The 24,526-nt window shown below is 41.3% G+C and overlaps 4 protein-coding genes across 8 annotated transcripts; 2 read left to right on the forward strand and 2 right to left on the reverse strand.

The window, feature by feature from the left end:
* Positions 1-230: 230 nt before the first annotated feature.
* On the reverse strand, positions 231-10,913 carry sona (SON DNA and RNA binding protein a). 4 transcript variants are annotated; one of them, XM_034109860.2, is made up of 10 exons: positions 10,823-10,913; positions 8,867-8,963; positions 7,242-7,449; positions 6,906-6,982; positions 4,976-6,823; positions 4,264-4,612; positions 3,532-4,043; positions 2,878-3,362; positions 2,607-2,699; positions 231-2,402 (listed from the first exon to the last, which is right to left on the reverse strand). In XM_034109860.2, the coding sequence occupies exons 2-9, from the start codon at positions 8,892-8,894 to the stop codon at positions 2,625-2,627; spliced, it is 3,582 nt and encodes a 1,193-aa protein (XP_033965751.1). In that variant the 5' UTR covers positions 8,895-8,963; positions 10,823-10,913; the 3' UTR covers positions 231-2,402; positions 2,607-2,624. The 4 variants fall into 4 exon arrangements, with proteins under 4 accessions (XP_033965751.1, XP_033965749.1, XP_033965750.1 ...); XM_034109858.2 differs by having other exon boundaries at positions 10,706-10,841; XM_034109859.2 differs by lacking the exon at positions 10,823-10,913 and adding an exon at positions 9,095-9,185.
* On the forward strand, positions 10,870-14,508 carry ercc1 (excision repair cross-complementation group 1). 2 transcript variants are annotated; one of them, XM_034109863.2, is made up of 10 exons: positions 10,870-10,940; positions 11,258-11,473; positions 11,653-12,084; positions 12,340-12,443; positions 12,625-12,724; positions 13,127-13,203; positions 13,566-13,665; positions 13,822-13,893; positions 14,043-14,111; positions 14,204-14,508. In XM_034109863.2, the coding sequence occupies exons 2-10, from the start codon at positions 11,414-11,416 to the stop codon at positions 14,273-14,275; spliced, it is 1,086 nt and encodes a 361-aa protein (XP_033965754.1). In that variant the 5' UTR covers positions 10,870-10,940; positions 11,258-11,413; the 3' UTR covers positions 14,276-14,508. The 2 variants fall into 2 exon arrangements, with proteins under 2 accessions (XP_033965754.1, XP_033965755.1); XM_034109864.1 differs by having other exon boundaries at positions 10,934-10,978.
* A 1,342-nt stretch (positions 14,509-15,850) lies between these two features.
* On the forward strand, positions 15,851-21,638 carry LOC117466549 (protein arginine N-methyltransferase 2-like). Its single transcript, XM_034109866.2, is given in 7 exon segments — positions 15,851-16,678; positions 18,948-18,984; positions 18,987-19,096; positions 19,268-19,443; positions 19,853-19,914; positions 20,871-20,967; positions 21,536-21,638. Coding segments are annotated over 7 exon segments (648 nt in total). The 5' UTR covers positions 15,851-16,525; the 3' UTR covers positions 21,549-21,638.
* Positions 21,639-21,691: 53 nt separating this feature from the next.
* On the reverse strand, positions 21,692-24,523 carry LOC117466548 (zinc finger protein 708-like). The gene is made up of 2 exons (XM_034109865.2): positions 24,131-24,523; positions 21,692-23,759 (listed from the first exon to the last, which is right to left on the reverse strand). The coding sequence occupies exon 2, from the start codon at positions 23,691-23,693 to the stop codon at positions 22,704-22,706; it is 990 nt and encodes a 329-aa protein (XP_033965756.1). The 5' UTR covers positions 23,694-23,759; positions 24,131-24,523; the 3' UTR covers positions 21,692-22,703.
* Between the last annotated feature and the right edge of the window lie 3 nt (positions 24,524-24,526).

A 24,526-nucleotide genomic window follows, 5' to 3' on the forward strand; every position in this document is an offset into this window, starting at 1 on the left:
TTATTATTAGATAATGTAGAAATGTGTGTTCATTGGCAGGTCATTTGGAAAAACAGCTCTCGGGGTGAGATTTTTAATGCACATTTTAGCTTTAACAGATAATAAGCTTAATATTCTTAAACTTGATTTGATTGAAAAACTGTTTTAAAATAGTCTTTCTGGCTCCAAGTGATATTCAGTCTTATATGATAAGACTGACTAGGTGAACACAGCATACACATGTCTATACAGATCATTGAGGTCTTTAATAATCATCAACACATCTATGTACAATGCAGGCAATGTCGTATTCAAATGAACCCCCCCCAAAAAAAAGAATCCTAAAATGCGTTGTATTCTTATGTTCGGTCATAAAATAGCTAGATTACCTCAGGGAATCAATTCAACAGCTCAAAAACGATTTTGGTACAGTCAGTAAAGTTACAGTTTGACAAAAAAGTAATACAGATTATCTACCACAGTTTACCAGCCCTGGGCGTGGGAGGTCCACACAGAAGAATAAAGAATTATTTCTCTCTCCAATGAAAATGAGTGGAAGATTCTTTAAAACATAATCCCTGACATTTTTCCCAAAAGCGCCTAGTTTGTCTTTGTTCTTCAGGTATCTAATGGGACAAAAGCATTGTGTGAAACATGGACCCAGTTCACCCCGATGCAGAAGATCTACTAGAAGCCAGTCAAAAACATTCAGAAGTAAAGCAGATATTAAATGAGTTTGATGTGTCAATAAAAACGGCTGGTTAGGGGAGATTATCATTATGTTTGCACATTGAAAATCTTCTCTTCTGTTTTGCACCAACTACAATGCGTAAAGATGTTTACATTTAAATGGGTTTTTTGTAGTTTTTTCTTTCAAAAAGCATTGAGACAAATAACCTGATTGTCTAATACATAAGGAATTTAAACAATGGTTCAGTTTGGTATAGGCTCAACTACATACAGAATGTATGTAGTTGAGCCTATCCCAAACTGAACCATTACACATTGTAATTCCTGCATCTGGGGTTATAGAGTTGAATACTCTATAACCCCAGATGCAGGAATTACAATGTGTGCCTGTTTAAAAAGCCCTGATATTAACCATGTTTTAATTATAAAACATAGCCTATTGTTTATCATTTTTTAAATCACTGTGTGAACTAGAAAGGGAAAAAAAGTGTAAGGGAAGTGTCATTTAACCCATCTGGTTTCTCGTCAGAAAACAAGACATTGTCTCGTCAATCTAATCTTAATTGTGATCTTGATTTGGGATTAATTGGAGGTTCTGTTCTGTTGGCAAAATCCAAATATCTGGGATCTCCAAGACCACTATCAAGCAGCATTGCTTTCAAATCAAAATCAGATTACAAATGACAGAAATACAGACCTTTCAAATGTTTGCCCTTAACCAAAGGTCGTTAAAACGCTATCATGGCATCTTTTTGTGCATCTTAAATCATGTCATATATAATATTGCTGTGCAACAATACACAACACTGCATGTTAGGAAATTGTTGTTACAAGTGGCTGATGAAATTTCCAATTGAATATACAGCAAACCATTTTTCTAAGTAAAAAACAATACCAACAAAGCCCAAATGAAACACCAGAGATCAAAGATTAGGTTGTTGCCATTAAAAATAGAGGAAACGAAAATCACACCCAGGGCAGTGCTAACCGAATCAATTATGTGTTGTAAATGAAGATGATGAATTCAAATCTTCTTTACAGCCAATAAATTCAATTGTTCCATTCCTTCAAAAATAATCAGATCCGACGCCCTGTACAAGGATTCGCAACATGTTGTCAATCTGTTGGCCTGGAGACTCAGGCTTTTGAAAACACATGTGGGGATCTAGCAACACTTCCTCTGCATTATTCTGTTATAAAACCAGTGACTAGAGATAGCTGAGGGGAATGCAGAAGAACAAGGAAGCAGTCCCCACTGAACACAATTATTTAAGAAAGGATCAAAGTAAAATACATTTAGAGAAACTAATCTTATACAAAAACACTTGCGCCACTAGTTAGTTTGGTTTGTTTCCTCTTTAGTTAGTGACCGCTTAAATGAGCAGCAACACTGAGGTGGTGAAAGTCACTATATACACAAACAGGACTAACAATTCACACACAGAGACTCACTATGCAGTCATACAACATGTCAGTGTGTCCAGTTAACTCAGTGGTCTCACAGATGACAGTCTGAGTCTTTCTCTCTCACAAAAACGGAAACAAACTGGGGATTTGGGTGGGGCAGTGGCTGGTGACGGCGCGCCTATATTGTAATTGTGACAACATGGGTACTTTTCTTCTTCTTGGTGTATGAGACTCAGTCAGGGCAGTTGGCTGCCAATGAGAACTGTATGAAGGTAAGTCCTCCTTTATAAGCATTTGTTATATTTTCCTTCAGTCGGGGGGACTGGCTGTGTGCAGACAATGAGAAAGAAAGGGTCAAGTTAGGTCACCATTTAATGTCTACATTGAACATTTCATTTCCTTATAACTAAAACTTGTCTATTTAATATGCAGAGCACAAGTGATTATAAAAATGAGCAAAATGGATTGAATAGAATACAAAGACAAGGTCACAGACAAAGAACTGGAAGAATTCACTTTGAAAATGTTACCTTGAGAGCTTTGCGGTTTTAGCTTTCGTCATCCGAGACATGGGGTCTAGCAATGGCCATCTCCTCCTTGCTGTTTGCAATCATCTTACACTTCTACAAAATCACAAAAAAAAAAATCAGTTACTCTTACTTAACACAACTGTGCAATTAAACACCCAAAAATAACAGACCCACAGGACTTCCTTCAATATTCTTTCATGTAAATATTATTACTACAAAAGTATAATCAATCAGTGTTCAATAATAAACACAAATACAGCCCCCTACTCACCTCAGTAAGCTCCTTGATGGTGTGAATGTTAGCTTGCTGAGTGACCTTCCTCTTTGCTTCCACGATGTGGTCCATGTTAAGGGTTGGTTGTGGAGGGGCAAGACATGGGGGAGGCTTGTTAGTGATGGTAGGGAGCGGGGCAAGGGGAGGCATGGCTGCCAGGGCACCCATATTGGTCAAGGCAGCGGTCATAGTAGCTGCTGTCATGCTTGCCATAGCGGCAGACATGGTGATGTTTGACATGTTGGGCATTCCATGCATATTGGGTATCCCCATCTGACCCATGTTTGACATATTGGACATCCCCATCCCCATGCCCATTGAGAGAGGTAAGGGTAGCGGTAAGGAGAGGGGGGTGGGAGATGGAGTGGGTAGAGGAAGCTGGAGGATGGCTTTCGGCCGAAGACTCTCAGGAATGGGCACCCCCGCCTTAGCACACATGGCAGCAGCATTGGCTTTGGCTATCTCCAGTAATTGATCCTTATCTAAAAGAAAGAGAGGAGGGGGTAATGCAAAATGGTATAGATAAGTAAAATAAATAGAGTTAAGCATACAAGCAGTGTAAACCTTTAGAAATATTATACACAAATTGGACCATGAATACATGATAAATGTAATGTGTGATTCTCATAGATACTATTAAAAGTTATTTACCCAGGTCAGTGAGGCGTGGAGGAGTCTTGCTGGTGCTGCGTCGTGTACGGGATCCTGAGCGGCGCTGCTTGCGGAGAATTAGAACTGGAGAGTGGCTGGGTTCCCTTTTCCACCTGTCTCGCCTATCAAATGAACGACTTCGAAACACCGGGCGCCTCCCTCGGCCCCTCGACCTAGACCTTCGTCTGCGATCAGAAGAGCGAGACCTTGAACGCCTGCTTCTGTCCACCGACCTTTTCCTCCGGCCTGTGGAGCGGCTCTTGGATCGCTTGCTTCTGTCTGCGGACTTGGACCTCCTTCTCCCACGGGCATTGGGTGAGCGGGAACGCCGCTTTCTCGTTGGAGATCGAGACTTGGAGCGGCGAATTCTGGGCCGTGTCTTGGAGTGTGATTGCTTGCGCCGCCCGGTAGAGCGTGACTTCCGCCGCCGAGTGGGACTCCGAGACTTGGAACGCCGTTTCTTTCTTTCTGACGGAGAGACAGAATCTCTTTTCCTAACAAGAGACTTGGACCTGAGAACATGGGAATTATAAGTCTGATAAGTAATTAAGCATATGCATCATCTGAACCTTTTAATTACATCTACAAAGTTGGCTTAGCATTGGGTCTGCAATAAGATGCCTTTCCAGTCTAATTTTATAAGGTCTTAATAATAATATCTTTACGAACTCAAGAGAACTTGGATTTGATATATGGGACGGGCACATATAAACATTCACACACACAACAAACCTAGACTGCCTCCTTCGGGATTTAGACTTGGATGCTGATCGTTGGGGTGAAGAAGTTGAGCGAAGTTTTCTGCAATCCGTAGGTGAGGGTGACTTTTGCTTAACTGGAGAGGAAGAACCCGCTTCTACATCTGAACCTTCTGAAACCTCGCACACGTCTGGGGCAGTGCCGGGTTCTCGAGATCCAGATCTGGACTTGGAAACATCTTGTTCATTGGATGAGCTGGCATCCTCTATCTGTTCCTTGTCGTGGTTCGGAGAAAACATCTGAATTAGCTCCTGCAACGCATTTGAGGGACTCTCAGTCTGGGGGATGGAGGCAGCTGCTGAGGGCATTGGTTTCCAAGCACCTACATGGTATATTAAGACATGTTAGAACATTTTAAGGAAACAAGTAACTGAGGGTACGAGATCCAGCTTTGCAGATATCTATACTTAAATATCTGTTTACACGACCAGTATTAAATAAAGATGTACTGATTGGTAAACTGAGCAAACAAAGTGCAAGATGCTATCTAGCAATTCTGATTCTCCTAAATCCTGTGGGATCAAGTCAAATGAATATGCAAATATCATGTGCCTCTTCCTGGAGAATAGAAGTGAATTTAACTTTTTTTACAACAGTAGGCTCACACTCTTGGGAACTAAGTGAAGAGCAATTTTAGGAACAACGTCAATTTTCATTTTAAACAAAGCAAGGAAAAGACTCTGACCTGCTGTGGCAGATAATCCTTCAGTTTTTGTCTGCTCTGCCTCAGGAGAGGAAGGCTTTATCTCTTTGACAGGAGAGGAAGGCTTTATCTCTTTGACAGGAGAGGAAGGCTTTATCTCTTTGACAGGAGAGGAAGGCTTTATCTCTTTGACAGGAGAGGAAGACGCAGATCTGGCTGGTGAGTTGTCAGACCCCCCATTACTTGACTTAGACCTGGACCTAGATCTGCTCAAGTCTGCTGAGGCGGATTTAGACGTTGACCTTCTTCCACCCTTCCTAGGAGATTTGGACTTATTCTTGATAGGTACTGGTGAGTTTGACTTTGACTGATGCCTTCGAGACAACGAGCGAGATTTGGAGCGCTTGCCAGACCTTGGTGGTGAACGATTTCTCCTGGCAGGGGAACGGGAGCGCCTCCGAGAGGGAGGTGTTTGGGATTTGGTCTGTTTGCGGGGACTCTTGGATCTTGAACGTCGACCGGGCTTAAGGACTACAACTGATCTTGACCGAGCGCGCTTGCTTTTGCGGGTCGAACGGGAGCGTGATCGGCGGGTTCTAGGGGGTGGTGACCTCTTTCGCCGAGACAAGGATCGACTTTTCGAGCGCCTACCTCCTGCACGTCTTCCCGGTGAACGTGTTCTGGAGCGACGAACAGGGCGTCTTGATCTAGAAGTTGAGCGACGAGTTCTCGTGACGGAACGCGACTTTGAACGTCTGCCAACTGCACCACCTCGTCTAGGTGAGCAGGCCCTGGAGTGCCTTCCACCACGGGAACGTGACTCGGACCTCCGATTTCTCTTTGGAGATCGGGATAGAGAGGGGGACCTGCGCCCACCCCGTTTAGGGGATCGGGACACCTTTCTTTTAGGTGAGTGAGAACTTCTGCGTCGCTTTGGAGAAACAGACAATGAACTTCTCCGATATTTAGGGGACTTGGACTTCCTTGGAGATTTTGACACCTTCTTCTTCGGGGTGATGGAGCGAGAGGTAGACCGGGACTGGCGGGCTGCTCTCTTGGGAGAGATTGACTTCCTCTTAGATTTAGGGGACTGAGATTGGGACAGCTGCCGAGTCTTTAGAGGAGTTATGGACTGTTTTTCCTTAGAGTTTGACCTGGAATGAGTTCTTGACCGGTCTTTCATTGCAGTCGCTGCTGCTGCTGCTGTTGTTTGCCCATCAGCCTGCTCCCTAATAGGAGTAGGTGTTGGTGAACGACTATGACCTGACCCCAACCTCTTAATATCTAGGTCCCTGGAAGGAGAAGGAGACCTAGAGGAAATGCCATCCCTGTCCCTTGTCTTCTGAACTGAGTTGGACTGCTCTTTCAGGCTTGGGTCATCTCTTGGGGTGGCACCTTCCTGTTTAGGGATAATGTCAGGAAGTTCATGTGCATGGCTGAATGTACCATCAGCATGACTACCGTCGATTTTAACCTGAACAGTCGCTGTCTGGGTAATATCATCGTGGCATGCGGAGGGTGACCGTACACTCATATCTGATATATTGTTGCTCGAGTCCTTCCCCGCAGATGGGGACACATCCATTCCTGATAACTCCTCTTTCTTCACTCCAATTGATTCAGGTTTTTCCCCTCGTTTGCTTTTTGAAACCAGTTTGGCCATTGGTTCTTGCAGGTCAGATGCTGTAGCTGGAGAGTATTTAACATCCGCAGAAACTTTCTCTCCTTCACCTTCAGACTCAGAGCCTGAAGCTGAGCTGCTTTCAGATGGGGATCGAGATGGGGATTTTTTCTCCTGCTTTTCATCCTTCCTTCTCTTCTTTTTCTTCTTTTTTGCAGCATGTCTTTTGTGTTTCTTGGATTTTGCATCTCCCTCCATGTCTGCACGTGCTACAAGAACATTTTTATTTTTTATCAAAAACTATTATGAAAAAACAAAGTAATTGAATGAGGTTGTGTCAGGGACTCCTACCTGTAATTACATCCTTTTTGCCCTCCTCCTTTAGCCCATCTTGGTCTCCAACTCCTGTGGCTGCTGCTATTCTGGCACTGCAAAAACAAAGAAAATGAAACATTTTATGGTTTTCTTAGTTGTTAATTATAAAAATGCTTATCACAAATTAATAGGATTCTCCTTTATAGTTTTGGGATCCAAAAATCTTATTTAGGCAAAAAAGAACCCCATTGAATGAGATTGGTGGCTTTTCTAAGACAAATCTCCCTAGATAATACAGGGAATTTTTCAAAAAAAAACATATTCCAGACAATTACACAGAATATAAAACATGTAATGTCTTAAATAACAGACCTGGCTCTGGTGTTTCTGAGGGGCTTCTGTTGTAGTGTTGGCTCTACATCCGACTCAGCACCAGATTCTGAACTGCTCTCCTTTTCCCCCTTTCTCTTCTTCTTCTTCTTCTTGCTCTTGTGTTTTCTGTGCTTCTTGTTTTTCTTGTGTGGCGGATCATTCCCTTCCTTGGCAATTATGTCGTCTTTCTCCGGGGCCTCATCATCACCTGGAGACAGGATGGCCAGTATTTCAGATAAATTAGCATTTGGCAAATCCATAAAAAGTGCAAAACTTAGAGCAAGATATTTGATTTGTGCTGTGAATAAAATTAGCAATTTAGTTTGGCTCCTTATAAAAGCTTGTGTAGATTAAATTATACATTTACCTGTGCAAAATGTTTAAGGTACACAAAGAGCTACATTTATATATTAAACGGCTAAGAGACATTTGGCAGATCTCAGTTACACTTTCAACTTGAAAAAACAGCACATGCCGATAGGATACCCATAGCAAGATATGGCATGGTAAACTTTGTTATATTTGTGTGACTCTTTTTTTTTTTTTTTTATTACGTAGAGTCCCTATAGTTTGTTCTTTGCAGTAATGTTAAAGGTCCCATGTCATGGCCATTTCCACTGATCATAATTGTTGAGGTCTACTAGAATAGATTTATACTGTGCAATTTTCCAAACAAACATTGGTTTCGCATACAGCATTTCTGTAAAGTATGTGTATTCAGCAGTATTCACTCTCTCCACTAAACGGCTCGTTGCAGCTCCTTTACATTACATTACATTTAGCTGACGCTTTTATCCAAAGCGACTTACAATAAGTGCGTTCGACAAACAAAATACAAACTTGTCACTATACAGCTCTTGCCCGCCCGCCCTCCCTGTGAGCCCAGTGTGCTCCGATTGGTCGGGACCAGTCGGGACGTTGTGAATCGTGCTGAGCTCCGTGGAGGTGTGATTTCCTTGTTTAGCGATACACAGCGAAATACAGCCAAACTCACCCTGAGCACACACAAAGTCACAGCCGAAGTAAAAACAATAAGTGTGGCTTGATATTGAGTAAGAAAAAGGTTGATAAACACTGAGAATGGGTCTGCAGAGAGAATTTCGCCGCGATCCCAACTGTCTGTTATCAGCCTGCAGCAGGGAGGAGAAATCAGCAGAGCTGCATGCACTGAGTGTGAGGAAGTCCGTGGATTGGTCAATTTGGACCAATCAGCGGGGGCTTAACACAACGGCTCAGCGGACGTAACGTAATGGCTCCACGGTTGGTTCTCGGGTAACGCATGACATCATGAGTTACCCGGAAGAATCAATGGACAGTGACGTATCTCCAACGAGGCGTTTTGGGGAGGTATTTTCTGTGTTAGAGTTGTACTCGCTACAGGGTGTACTTTGAGGGTTTTGACTCTGCAGACCGTTTACATGCATAAAAACCTTCATAACACACAAGGGGACGGGTATAACCGGAAAAGCATGACATGGGACCTTTAACAAAAAAGAACATGCACAGTAAAGCCTTTCCAACATTGAGGTAAAAAAATACAGCTCAAGCGTTTGGGGGGTGGAAGGGTAACTAAAAGAAACTAAAAGAAAATGTGGAAAACATGTAATTGACAATGCATCACTCACCTGAGGGGATGTCCACTGCACATTCCATTGTGCTGCTGCCCCTGGTTTTCTCAAAGGCTCTCTTAATATCACTGCCGTGCGTGTCCCTCACTCAGCACTGGAAACAAAAAGGTTTAAAACTTAAGCAAAAAATAATGCAGCTCCAACATAAAAAGATGAATGTATATATATATATATATATTCAATAGTCATGCTAGTGACAAATGCAAGTAACCACATGCTCCTTACATGAACTACTAAAGGGGTTGTTCAGTCTGCTTTAACCACGCCAAGCCAATCAAGGACAAGATATAGCAGGCAAAGTGGAAGATGAATTAAGACTTCTCTACAAAAGAAATAACAAAAACTTAACATTACATCTTCATGAAGGTAGGATTTATCACAGGTCAGTTGTTTTAAACTTCTGTTTTATATGACCCCTCTAGAAGTTCCTGACAAACATTGATATCAACACCATCTAATTAATGTGATATTTAATTTTCAGCCACATACCGTTGACCAACAATTGGCAAAATAGGGAAGCTTGCCTCTGAACACAAAACCCTAGTGCTTTTTAATCATACAGTATGTCTCAGCACAAATATCAAAGATCGTAATACAACTGGTAAGATAAAAGATTAGCTGATTAGACTTTGCTTTTGATTTCACAGTTATGTAAACACAGTTTTCAGTTAGTTTCCAGAAAACTATTTCGAGAGATTACAATGTGTGAAACCAATCTTTACAATGCATAAGCAGTTGCGGTTACCAAGTCAAAATACATGCCTTAAAAATACTGATCAAAACCTACTCCGAAACCACATTCAAAGTTGACTGAGATATCCCATAAGATATGTTATTGAATAACATGTATACTGTTGGCCTTACACCTATCCACAAAGCGCTGTGCCTGCTGAAAGACTATCATGTGAATACGGATAATATAATAATTTACTCTTGAAAAAACACATTTTAACCAAAGCCTGTGTGCTTCACTCAAATATGTACGTTAGTTTCCTTAGATATAGAATTATAATACATTGGCCCTGCTTAGTAGCGATCAGGTTACGATACAAACATGAGAGAAGCACTGCTACTCACACACAGTAGCGAAGAGGCCACATACCCACAATTCACTGAAATCACGTAAGATATGTATTTGCAGAAACAAATTACTTAAGTTACATACACAAAAACCGCTACACTGACATTTTAAGTAGCCAACATGTCAGCTTATGTAGCCAAACATCCAGGTGCCGAGCGTTACCGCTTCAGTTAATGCTAAAGCTAACGTTAGCCATCAAAGGTAACGTTTAGAAATGCTATATTGCATTTCAAGTAACGTCTGATAACATTAAGTTAGCCCATTTGTTCTCGATACAGTATGTCACAGTGTTTAAATCTGAATTAAATTACTACTTCATTTTCTTGGGTCAAAGCTGCACGGATAATGGAAGCAAAAAGAAAAAAGTTTCAAGCAGCAGCAGACACTAACACGTTAGATAACGCTGATCACTGCCGGGCCTGCAAAGCCGTAAGTAGCGTTAACATCCACTCATAGCTCAATGCAGCTGGATAAGGATAATAATGGCTGTGAATACGTCTTTATACACTGGTATTTCCTCAAACCTTAATTATATTGCACGCTTACCAAATGGGCAAGCTGTTATAGTACAACATGCTGCCTGCACGCCGCGGCCTAATCGGCGATCCACTCGCTCATCACCATTACTGCTTACTACGTTAGCATGCTAGTAGCTATTCAGCAAGCTAGTGTGCTAGGACTTTTAGCCGCCTCTTGTTTCAACAAAGCAAGTTCGCTTGCTCATAAAAGTTGTCTATTCTGTATTATATATTTACCCAGGTTGTTTTCGGTAGAAGTAGTTCCTGTGTTTAAAATGCCAGAAGTATGCAGTCCCGCAATGTGTAAAAAACAACAATGGTTGAATATGCTAACCGTTAACGTTAGCCTACAACCTTATCCGCCATGATGGAAAAGGTATCCCGAAATGCCATGCTTCGTGGTTTGAATGGCGGCGTCACTCACTGTCGCCTTGACAACTACACGATCCACGTTAGCTAACTGTAGAAAACGGTGGGTCTATAATGTCTACTTCTTGGTTTTGTCTTGATGTGCGTTATTGTTTATTCTTTTATATAATATACAGTGTCAATCAAGTATATCCTATACATGGATGTAGCCTATATCTGGTTTTGATGCACCATTTTGATATTTATATCATCCTTATGTGTTGCTGGTTTTGATACCCTGGTCCAGAAATAAACATTATTTAATCAAGATGTATTTCTGATAGTTAAAATGACAAAAATAAACGTGATGAGATGGTTATAGATTGTGCTAAATGTAAGTTGTCCAGTCAGTTAATATTTGTGTGTGCTTTTATTCTGCAGGTATCGGATCGGAAGTGGTAATGTTGTTGTTGCAGCTCCGTGTCAGTAGTTCTCAAAGCGAGAGGATAGTGGTTTTCGAGAATTGCATGAAATATACTTCAGTGGCATGCTTTAATCTATGGTGTTACCTAACAAACCATTAAGCAGCTAAAAAACATGAAGAAGCGGTTTAACATCAACCTGGATGACTCTGCTTTCACCAAAGAAAGAACACCGGTCTGTATTTAGCAACACTTAACTTTGTACAGCATCTAGAAATTAGCTAGCTAGTTGTTCATCTGTTAACTAACGTTACTTTTAGTACATTCCTTACATTTTAAATTGCTAACCGAGTTAGCCACTCATTCCATAATTCTCGAGCCTCTGACAGGATTTTTCATTTGTTTGTGTTCCAGCCAAAGCCGCAGTTTCAAGCTTCGTCTAAAGGAGGACAAAACACCTCAGCATCAAATTCATGTTCAACAAATCCTGCCAATGAACCAGTGGACCAGCATATTTCCTATGCAGATTATGTCGTCCAGAGTAAAAGCAGTGTGGCTGGTCCTCCTCAAAGAGTGGGTCCCTCCAAACTGCTCCGGACTGAAGGAGATGGAGACAGCAATCTGAAGCAAAGTGACTCAGAGTCAGTGCGTTCTGCCCCAGGCTTATGTGAAACAGTTCAGGACCCTGCTAAAGGGACTGCAGATGGATCTAAGAATTGCGAGAAGACACAGGTGGATGATGGCACACACCAGGAAGAGGGGAATTGTCAAAGGTCATATCCAAGCCTAAACCTGGGGCCAAAACCAGTGGGGTCTGGGAGCAGCATTATTGTCAGTCCCCGGCAGGTATGCATCAACATGTATGTGCCTCTTGGCTCAATGCAACATTATGTATTAGGTTTCTAAATGAAAACACCAGCTCCTCATCCATACATTCACCCTCTGCACACACTCATTACCATACAGAGTCAAAAGGTTTACTCAAATCATCAGTTTGTTGATACTGTGCCCATTATTGTAGAAATATGACTGTTCTCCTGCTTGTTATTTGCTTGCTAAACAGTAAGTATCCCTCTGCATCTTTTTTTGATACCAATTCAGAGGGGAAATCCAATCCTGAAGTTTGTGAGGAGTGTCCCTTGGGAGTTTGGTGAGGCCGTACCGGACTACATCCTGGGCCAGACAACTTGTGCTCTCTTTCTCAGGTGTGTTTTGTTTACCTCAAGAAGAGTATATTTGTGTATATTGTATGTGAGACTAATAAGAGTTGTTTGTGTAGAGGAGACATTCTTTTTCGAATTTATTGTGCAAAATACAACTTTTTAATTTAAATATTCTCTCTTGTTCTGTTTTGCTGAAACACTGATGCTGGGGCCTGTCTTGAAGTCTGAGGTATCACAATCTCAATCCCAACTATATCCACGATCGTCTCAAACTGCTTGGACAGACTTTCACCCTGCGAGTGTTGCTGGTTCAAGTAGATGTGGTAAGCAAAAAGTGGGTTTGTGATCAAAACATTGACAAGTTATAATAATTCAGTCAGAATTGTTAAGTTACAGCTAAAAGTGCTTTGCTTTGAGAAGAAAAAGGTTCTGGGCAATATAATGCGTTGATCTAAAGCTCTCTTGGGTATTTGACTACTTTGCATCAGTTGAGTACTCCCTCTTCCTTTTGACTCAGTACAATTATCTAACAGAATGTAATTCCATTCTAAAGTTTTCAGAGTACTGTATTGAAGGAAATCATACATGTGAAATACTAGATGCTGTATAAAAAAGAATAACAGATGTGTTTCAAAAACCTTCTCATTCTTTATACATAAATTCAATTAAAAAAGATTCAAGATTGCATTTGTGTTTTTCTCTCTGACATTGTTTTTTTATTACAGAAAGACCCTCATCATACGTTGAAGGAGCTGGCTCGCATATGCATCATGGCTGACTGCACTCTGATCTTGGCTTGGAGGTACGACCTGCAACAGATTTCCAATAGGACTGAACAGTAACACTCTTAATACATAGAGAAGAGTATAGTTGGAAACAGTTTTAAAATGCTTCTCTCAATAAGAAGATAAAGACTGATACTCTGATGTTTAATGTGTCATGAAATGCAATTTAAGTTTGTAGGAGGTTTTAAACATTCTTTAAAACTTCAAGCATCTAATTGTGTCATTTATAAGATATGTTTTATTATATTTTTTGGTTCGAACCAGGATCAACAGATCTCTATTTAATGTGCCCGCTTCTGTTGAGCAGGGAACACTGTGCCTCATAATACAATTAGAAAAGAATAAATAAACAAAGGTAATATTTGTGTTCTTTTGACAGTCCAGAGGAGGCCGGCCGTTACCTGGAAACATACAAGTCATATGAAAAGAAACCAGCAGACTTACTGAAGGAGCAAGTTGAAAAAAACTATCTGTCGCAGGTGTGTGGATTTAAGTCTTCACGTTAAAGAATGTGTAGTCCATTGCTATTTTTTTGTTGACAATTTTGTCAATTAAAAAAATACGGAGGACCTTACAGTGTTATGGACTGAACTGGATACAGTGGTGCACTTCTGATTTGATTGGTTTGTTTTAAGGTTACTGATTGCCTCACCACTGTGAAGTCCATAAACAAGACCGACGCCATTACCCTACTGTCCACTTTCTCAGTGAGTACCACTTAAGTGAACATTTCTCCTCAAATTGCTGCTACACTACAATCAGTGAATATGTACAGGCATATCCACAGGCTGATTTTATGGAGTACTCTGAATTCATCTTGTCCTTTTGGGATGATGTATTTTGTGATTTCTATCAGTCTGTTGAAGGAATCATCAGTGCATCTAAGGAAGACTTGGTTCTCTGTCCAGGCCTTGGACCCCAAAAAGTGAGTTAAAATACATGTGCGTGGTGGTATAAATACACAGCTGGCATAAGGAACATTTCTAAAAGTACCATGTTGGCATTTTGTGTTTTCAGGCAAGGCGACTCTATGATGTGCTGCATAAGCCCTTCCTCAAGTCAAAGACAGTTGAAACAAAGAGTGTGTGACATGCTCCTGGCAAGAACTCCTTAATGTTGGTTGTTGTGTTGAACAGCAAAAGAAAACACACATTTCAGAAGACTGAATTAAATAAACACGCTTGATCTACTGAGGTGATGAGATAAAGTGTGAAATATGAAGCTGTTGGAGCTGCACACTGAATATATGCCTAATTAAGTCATGGCTTTGTTCAATGTTGAGTCTTTTATTAAATGAAAATAAATATTTGTTTATGTTTGTATACTGTTAACTGTGTCTTTTATTGTTTCTTTGTTCTCAATGAGAAACAACAAGTGTGCTTAAATGTCTTTTTTATCCACAAAAAATTGGGAAAATAAATAATTGTATAGTATAAATTGAAATGTAACTTTGGTGGCAGGGTAAGGGCGAGCTCCTACCTTCCGCTGACTGAAATGAATAACTAAAGTATACATTTGTATTTAAATGACTTAGGTGTTAATACTTTCAAAATTAAGAAGCGCACTAATGCTACTCAAAAAATAATAAAAAAGAGAAAAATAAAACCAGTAGTAATTCTTTGTGTAACCGTTCTGTGTGCTAGAGTTTTTAACAATCAAGTCGTTTCTATCCCACCAATCCAGAGCACAGTGCTGCCTTCAGGTGCTCCTCTAAAATTCCGTTTCTATGGTTTGAAGTCACCATGATACACTTTTACTTTTAATGCTTCATATGTTAATTAGCCTGCAGTAACAAGAGCATAGAGTGTTGGAATATAACTATTTTGTGACAAAATGAAGAAAATATTTGATGTGCATTATATGATGTTACTTATAACCAGATCAAACACTTATATGTATATATATATTTTTTTAAAAAGGAAAAACATTTTACGTGGAATGTTAAACATGAGCTATTTAATATTTATGTTTCATTACTTTTAACATTAGAATAGAAACTCGTGAATTATGTCAGTATATTTTCGATTCGAGTAATGATAACAATGTGTCCGACAGTACCTGAACTTAGGCACTGTAATTTAAACTGACGTCAAAACAGGAAGTGTTGATTCTGTTGAAGTGTTGTGAACATAAATAACTGCTCATTTCACAAAAGTATTCAGTCTTAATGTATCGATGCACCGTGTGGCCTCGTTAACACTTGTTTCTTTCAGGTAACCAAACAGCAGGCGATTCAGCGCCGTCAGACATGCAGATCAAGAGGATGATGATGATGCATCTGTTGAAGAGTATCCCTGTCTAATTTCACTGGAGGTGGCAGCGACCAGGTTATAGACCGACACAGACGCCTGGTCTAATAACTGCATATCTGTACCGGAAAATTTGAAGTCGGACGGGTATTTATAATTGTGCTGTTTTTGTCTTGTAGCTTAGTTTCCGCAGCGGGGACAAGCTGCTCGTGCACGCCAAGACTTATTCAGAGTTGTGGTGGGCAGAGCTGCAGGGGGTCGTGCACGGTATGTCCCCGCCTGCTACCTGCGTCTGCTGCTGAGGAGGAGGAGGAGGAGGAGGAGGAGGAGGAGGAGGAGGAGGAGGAGGAGGACACCTCTCTGGAGGACCAATGGCAAGATGAGGAATACTTTGGCAGTTATGGGACCCTGGTTAGAAACGTTCAAAGATCACACTGTTATGCATGTTATGCAAATAAAATTCAATTTAATACATCTTTATTGTGCCCGGATTGCAATTCTGGTACATTATTAAAACAGGGGAACATAATGTACACATGACCATAACATAAACGTCAACCACAACTGTACGGCAGCAACACATTCTATTATCGACAAGTACAAGCAAAAACAGCGTTTGCAATTTGCCATGAGTAAAATTGCATTTAGTACAAAGTGCAAAAGTACACCTCCAACCTGAGGGCAGAAGGTGGAGAATCTGCTGCAAGATGTGAGATGGGTCAATATTTAAACATGTCATTATGGGCATATGGTGTGTTTAAGAACACATTCAGAGAGTTTCAGAAATTGAAGACATTCACAAACAATGTTGGAAGAACCCAGAATAGATATGTGAATTAGATGGAACATGCTGCTGTTCAGCTTTTCACTTACAAACCTTTGCCGATCAGATTTTCCTAAGATGAAATGCACAGAAAGTTTTACAATGAGGACATTCTTAATAGTTCAATTTGATCCCGATACGTTGTTACTAAAATCACTTGTTACGTATTCCACATATTTAACTTGTCAAATCCACACATCATAACTGTATCTTCTTATCACTTTTTATTTATTTTATTTTATTATCCCACAGAGGCTTCACTTGGAGATGCTGTCAGATAGGAGGCGCACTGAGGCGTACAGACAGGTTATTCTCAGCAACAGCCCTCCTCTGAGGAATAAGGTGGTGATGGACCTCAGCTGTGGGACTGGCATCATCAGCCTGTTCTGCGCTCAGCTGGCACGCCCCCTTTTTTGTAATGTAAACAGTAGTGCTAGTGGGGGGGGGGGGGGTTACTTATGAAACAGACTGTGTAAAATGTGTTGAATTTCCCATTAAGTATTAACAACTTGTCAGCTGGTAAAACAAAGGGTTTTGATATTAGACCACATTTGACACTTTAATATACATTATTTCATAATTGCATTATTGAATTTCTCCCGAAAGTATATTTTAAAGCTCAAAGTATCAAATCAAATCAAATCAAATTTTATTTGTAGAGCACATTTAAAAACGATTTTGGTCGAGCCAAAGTGCTGTACATTTAATTTAAACACATAAAAACACATTACATCACAATAAATCACAACAGATAAAAACAACACATGGAACAGTCAGGAGTCGTAACCCCACTCTAACTAGAAGGCCAGAGAGAAGCTGGTGCGAAGGCTCGGTGCCCTCGGGTTTTGAGCCTGGTCTTAGGCACTACCAGCAGCAGCTGGTCAGCAGATCTTAAAGCTCTGGCTGGGGTGTAGCGCTGGAGGAGTTCAGCTATATAGGCCGGAGCCAACCCATTTAGTGCTTTAAATACAAATAAAAGGATTTTAAAATCAATTCTGAACCGGACTGGAAGCCAGTGTAGTGAGGCCAGAATTGGGGGGATGTGTTCACGCTTTTTGTGGCCAGTCAGGAGACGTGCAGCTGCGTTTTGGACTAGCGGCAGGCGTTTGATTGATGCCTGGTCCATACCCACATACAGAGCGTTACAATAGTCCAGTCTTGAGGTCACAAAGGCGTTAATAACCCTTTCCAGGTAAGATAAATACGACTTGGTTTTGGCCAATAGTCTTATTTTAAAAAAGCAGGATTTTACTACGGTGCTGACCTGCTTGTCGAATTTAAAAGTGCTATTAAAGGTCACTCCAAGGTTCATGACAGAGGGGAGGATGTTTTTACTTAGGGAGCCCAGAATATCAACCGGAGAGGCTGGAGGTTGGGGTCCAAAAAAGATTACCTCGGTCTTGCTCTCATTGAGGTTGAGGACGTTTTTGCTCAGCCAGGATTTTAACTCTGTTAAGCAGTCCATCAACTGCTGTAGTGAGTTGACATTTGCTTTGAGAGGCAGATAGATCTGAACATCGTCTGCGTAGCAGTGGAAGGGGATGTTGTGTTTCGTGAGAATTGAACCTAGGGGCAGTATGTACAGTAAAAAGAGGATGGGGCCCAGAATTGAGCCTTGGGGGACCCCACAGGCTTTGGCAGAGGAGAAGGCACCTAGCTGCACTAAAAAGCTACGGTCTGTCAGGTAAGACCTGAACCATGCAAGGGCAGAGCCTGTGATGCCTGCGGACTGTTCAAGCCGTGACAACAGGATGCTATGGTCCACAGTGTCAAAGGCAGCTGTCAGGTCTAACAGCACCAAGACAGCTGGGCTACCTGAGTCGGCGGCTAGGAGCAGATCATTAAAAACTCTTAAAAGGGCTGTTTCAGTAGTATGCATGGGTTTAAAGCCAGACTGAAACTTTTCATGGATGCCATGCGCGGTTAAGAAAGACTGCAGCTGGGCGTAGACTACTCGCTTCAGGGCTTTTGATAAAAAAGGTAGCTGGGAAATGGGCCTAAAATCTGCGAGAATGGAGGGGTCAAGATTTTTAAGTAGTGGCTTGACCACGGCATGTTTGAAGGCAGCTGGGACACATCCTGAGCTAAAAGAGATGTTTATAAGTAATAAAATACTTGCTCCAACTGATTCGAAGACGTCTCTGAGAAGGCGAGAGGGAATGCTGTCTGAGGTGCAGTTTGTCGGCCGCAGGTGCTTGACTACATCCGAGAGAGAAGAGAGGGATACAGGCTCAAAGAGGTCGAGGACAGCAGGGCACAGAAAGGGAGCCGAATCTGGGGTAGCACTAGTGTGGGCTAGCCTAAGAGCAGATACTTTTTCAATAAAAAATGTAAAAAACATATCACAGAGAGTAGTCGATGGCACAATTGGAGAAATATCACAGGGATTAATGATCGAGTTGAGGACATTAAAAAGAACCTGAGGTTTATGGCTGTTTTTGGAGATTAACAGAGAAATGTGCTGTGTTTTCAAAGTATGTCTAAAATGTCAACAAAATTATCTAAAAACAACCCATAGGAAGTTGGAAATATGAGAAATGTGGAAAGACAGAATCTCAGTATAATGTACAAAAAAAAAATCCTCACAGGTACTCTGCATTGGTGTACTTATACTCCCATCTGCTGGACAAGGTGTATTGCTACATGGAACAAACCCCAGGGTGAGCAGTGTCTAATTTTGGATTTGTAGGTGTTTGCTGTGGAGGCGAGCTCCATGGCCGAGTACACCAGAAGCAGAAAGGCTGTGAGGAGGTGGGGCTCCAGGGACGAGCTGAGGACATCCATCTACCAGAGCGGGTGGACATCCTGGTGTCTGAGTGGATGGGAAACTGCCTACTGGTAATAATAAGTAATAACACAAGGTATAATGGTAATATCTGTTCTAGTTTAGCTGCTTTATTTAAGTTTTATTGAAGTTGTATTCAGATCCCATAATGCTCTTCCGCTCACAGTCCCACTCAGAGTTGAATATACCTCGTTCTGTGTCTGTTTCTCCGCCCTCTGGTCTAGTTTGAGTTCATGGTGGAGTCAGTTCTGCTGGCCAGGGACTGCTGGCTTGAAGAAGGCGGCGTAATGTGGCCCTCATCCGCAGCCCTCACCCTGGTGCCATGTCAGGCCAACAGCTATTACGCAGAGAAGATGGCCTTCTGGGAGCAGCCCTATGAACTGGACTGTACTCCTCTTCAGTAAGATCCACTACTCAGCTGTTCTTGATCTCAGATGTAAAGTTTAATCGTTGAGTATAATAATCTGTGGTGCCAGGTAGTGATGCTAGGGATCATGATGTGACAATCAGAATAGAAGCCACATCTATGGCAACCATTTTCAATGCAATACAACTCAAATTAGTGGCACATTTTAATTTAAGTAAAGTGTATATCGGTCACAAAAGTACTACATTTTTGAGAATACATTTGTTTGTATCGACTCTACATGCCACAATATGTTACTGTATGTCAAGCACATGGTGATCTGTTGATTCATTATTGTAAGCACAGTTAACTTTAGTTCCCACCATGTACATTTCTACAACTATACACACAATTTGTACATGAAGCCCTCAATGTGTACGCAGTAATTGTGTTTTCAAAATAGATCCAGTGTGACTGATCCACCAGCAGGCCGCTGGTCTCAGGCAGCAACTAACTGGCGTCTTTGTAAGTTGCCTCAAGTTGCCCGAAACATAAAAGTGGTCACTTTCCAACCACAATTAGCGCTGACCTCTGACGCTAACTGGTATTTTTCTAGCATGAGAAGAAAAACAAGATAAGGTAAGCATAAGGTAATAAGTAAACTACAACTTTTGTATTGCATAAGAGGATTCCTAAGATTTTTTCATTTCATTCCAGGTGTATCCCTTGAGATCATTGATCTCTTTTTCAAGGGAGACCTGCTAGATCTGTTTTCTTTTGTATCTGTGTGTGGGTGGCTGTTTCCTGTTGTTTCAAATATGCACATGCCCCACATTTATAGATACCATCAGGAATCGTTTGAATTAGTGTTTAAAGGATTTTACACCCTATTTGTAAACTTGCTTTGGGTTGCCAAAAGGTGTTGCTGATTTGACAATAATTGATTCCCCTTTTCTCTAAGGAAATGACTCAAGGTTTCATGGGGTATGTTAGTGCAGAGCAATACTCAATGGAAAGTTACCAGAATGGGCAGGATGTGGTTAAAACTGGAACAGCATGAGGCGACATCCTGGTGCTAAAAAGGCAAAAATCATTTGATGAATAAAGCATGGTGAATTGGAGTAAAGGTTTGCAATCAACACAATAAAACTGAATCACTGAAGGGAATTATTGAGTCCAATCAGATCCGATGGTCTCAAGTAACATGAGATTATTTTAGTTCTGAAAGGTGTTGCAGGTATTTTATACACTTTATTTCCCATTTAGCAGTCCATATTTAGCAGACCAGTTGCTACCAGTAGTAACAGTTGTGACATAATGCATGTTTATAATCTGTTACTGTTTACCAATATTTGTAGACAAATTAGTACACACTTTAAATTACAATTAGTAAGGTATACAGAGTCTAATGTTGTTTACCTGTTTCTTAGTTATCTTATGACATGTGTTCAGAAATTCAATTTGTCCTTTGCCCTGTTTAGTTTCAATAATCACCTCATCGACCCCAGCGATTGCCTCACGGCTCCCTGTGATGCCCTGCTCCTGGACATGTACACTCTGGAGATCAAAGACCTGGAGGTGCTGGGTGTTTGCCCTTTATACAAATAATTTCTCCACTCAAAACAGGCTGGATATGTTAACTGATAGAGCCATGTGTTTCATTTCTCAGGAAATAAAGGGGCAGTTTCATTTTGGTGTGGAACAGTCTGGTTTTCTTTCATGGATACACATAATAATTAGCCACTACTTCTGAAATAGCTAAAACTAAAGCAAATGTATACAGACTGAAAAGTTGTGGCTCAAGCCTGTTATACCTACGCTTTTTAAAAATGATTTGGAATATTTCTCATATCTAACATGAAATTGAAAGAGACACAGATGTGTGTATATCATATGTTGTGTAGTTTTAATGTGGAGGATAGTTTATTCACTAACAGCAATGATCCTGAGCCCTGAACAGTATTTTTAATAGCCCTTGACACATAATTTAACTAATCAGAATTTGTCATTTGCAAAAATAAAAACACAACACCTAGAGTATTTCTCTATGTGCAAATAATGTTGTTAAAATCTTAAAGTGTCACAAAAAGTCACACACTTTAATGCATGACAGTATTAAGTTATTTATTAATTTTATTTTCTTCAGGCCAACGCACTGAAAGCAGACTCTGTTCATGCTGGACCGGCCGGTCAGAGTTTTGGAGGGAGACTCCATCGCTGGAACCATCGTTCTGCGCAGGAACCCCGTCTGGAGACGCCACATGACCATCACCCTGCACTGGAGTATTAACAGCAGCACAGGGGGAACGGGAAAGGGCCAGGCAAACATTTATTCTTCACTTTGAAATCTCTTTATTCATAAACATGTTGATACATTGATGGTAGATTCTTTGATTCTCTTATACAACATTGTGGTTACATGTGTGACTCGTGCAAAGTGACTCATACATTAGACTCCCCATAGTCCTATCTTGACTTTGACTTATAAATGGTGTTGTTAGAGATATTCATTTGTTTTTGTTTTCTCTCCGTCCATAGGTTGGGAAAAATAGTTTCCCCATGTGGAGGTGACGGATTCTCTGCAAGTGTTGGAGATCTACAGTGTAAGAGTTTAAAACCTCTTGTGTTGAGTTCAGGGTCAGTAGGATATGAGCTGTGAGCTGCTGCTGATGGAATGAAGTGTGACAGTCAAAGGCCTGGGAACTACAGAACACCCATGTCAAAAGGGTAGATTAACAAAGAAGTTACATGCTACAAATGAACAGAGGAGCATTATTTTAACTGTATTATATATATTAAAACGTATTAAATATTGGGCTGAAGAAAATGGTTGGAATCTGAAACAACAAACTGTTATGAACAGATATTTGTGATCTCAGGTGCAAAAGGGAGAACATGTTATGTTTAGGTTTACTCTCATGGGCATATTGTTTTACAATAGGCATTCAATTTACATGATTCTTACTTTGTTCAAGTATTTTACAAGCCAAAAGGCTTGTACAGGTTCAAGAAACAGATTAACCATCATTTATAATGGTTTGAGATTAATCATTTTTGTACATTCAAAGATTAGAGTGAACATTGTATGTCACTTAAATTCTTAATTATCCTAATGAGCTAAAAATAGGCATTACCATTTTTACCTAGAGATATTTTATAACATTTATTGTTTTGAATAAAATGTCTGTTCAAAAAGTACACTAATAACAAATAAAATAACGTTTTGGGAGTTATTGAATTTCAAATGTTGTGTTCGTCTCTTTCAGAATTGTCATGGCACATTTCTTTTTTGTCTGTGGATGCAGTCTCATCGGTCATGGCTCTGTTTTACTCTTTGCTTTAGCTCTGGAGCGCGTGATGACCTCTGAGGATAAAGGCTGAGTGGGTAAGGATTCAGGAGAAGGAGGCCTGGAGAGTGGGACAAACATGGGGGGTTTAACAACTTTGTCTTGAACCTCTGTTACCCCACTCTTAGCACGTTTCTGCCTCAAGTGTTTGTCACAGTGGTTGACAAACGTATCCAGCTTGACAAAGGTCTTGTTGCACACTTTGCAGTGATAAGGCCGCTGTCCTTTGTTGAGGCGTATGTGCAGCCTGATGTATGATGATCGTACAAAGGTGCGGCAGCAGACCCCACACTTCAGACCTTCGCTGCTACTCGGTGTCTGTGCCGGAGCTGGCGCTGGCACTGGTTTGACCTTTCCCAACACTTCCTCAGCCTTGTGAGAGAGCAGGAGGGGCAGAGAGCGAAAACCGGCCCCACATTGCTCACACTTATACGGCCGCTCCCCTGTGTGTAGGCGAACATGAGCCAGGAGCCCAGCCTTCTGTGTGAACGACTTGTCACAGTAGGTGCACTTGAAGGGCTTCTCGCCTGTGTGGAGCCGCTGGTGGGTCTTCAGATGTGAGGCCCGGCCGAAGGTCTTGCCACACTCTGAGCATTTAAATGGCCGGTCCCCGCTGTGTATTATCTTGTGTGCCATCAGGTGGGAGGACTGATGGAAGTACTTGCCGCAGGTGCTACATCTGAATTTCCTCTCCTTGTTGTGGGATGCCAGGTGAAGGGTCAGGTGGGCGGAGGAGATGAATGTTTTGGAGCACAGGCTGCAGCTGTGAGGGTCCAGGCGGAGGTGGCGGTGTGGGCGCCGCCCGTTAGAGAGGCTGCTGCCTGCCTGGCAGGATGCACACTTGGAAGGAGGGGAGGAAGTGGAGGTTGTGTCAGAGTCCAGCTGTGGAAGGCTACATCGACAGTCCGAGCACTGCCCAGTCTGTTGGTCTTTAGCACTGGTTTTATTATCCAACATGGTGCTATCTACATTACCACAGAGTGAGGGGCGGGGTTTTCATTCTGTGACACATCATAGGGACATCTGAAAGGGATAAACACATTATGTTTATCGTGCTTTAAAGTGGTGTAGCTGAGGGTAGACATGCATGCATAAAGTCTGTGTCTTATCAGCTTTATTGCCATAAAAACAAAAACATTATATGATGACGATTATAATCACATTTTCTTTATCACTTCCCTGTTAATGGCGCACGCTAGCTGACCAGATTACGAGTGTTGTTAAACGGTTCTAAAACTAATCGGCATGCAAAATTGAAAACCAGAAACACCATGGATGCATAGAAATACACAAGCTTACTGAAGAACAGGCACTGCAATGTAGGCCTGGCTTCGCCCTTAACAATGCGATGTTACGATGCGAATAATGGCATATAAACAAGGGATTTTACATACCGTGTTCTTTCTTCCTAAGAAAACGGGCATTTGTTGAAAGAAATGATCCTTTAAGTGCAGTTAAGCACTGTAATTACACCGTAAAATAAAGGCTGAGGGATAGCATTTCGAGCCCTCCTTTTTCCTGCAAAGGGCTGTTTACCGGACACAGGGGCTGCAGCAACATCTAGCGTGCGGCGGAATAACTTGTAGTTTATTGCCGATGCGTCGCAGAGGAGACATTAATGTCGGAGAGTTTGCACATCCTACGTTAAAAATGAATTATACCGGACAAATTATTGTTATGATGATCCAACATTAAATCAGTGTGTGCAAACTTTACAACACCAAGTATCTGATGCGCATTTATTGTATATTACAAGTCAATATCAATGTATAGGCCTAAGGGAAGATACT

Source organism: Pseudochaenichthys georgianus, chromosome 21 (genome assembly GCF_902827115.2).
Source record: "Pseudochaenichthys georgianus chromosome 21, fPseGeo1.2, whole genome shotgun sequence".
NCBI classification, from domain to species: domain Eukaryota; kingdom Metazoa; phylum Chordata; class Actinopteri; order Perciformes; family Channichthyidae; genus Pseudochaenichthys; species Pseudochaenichthys georgianus.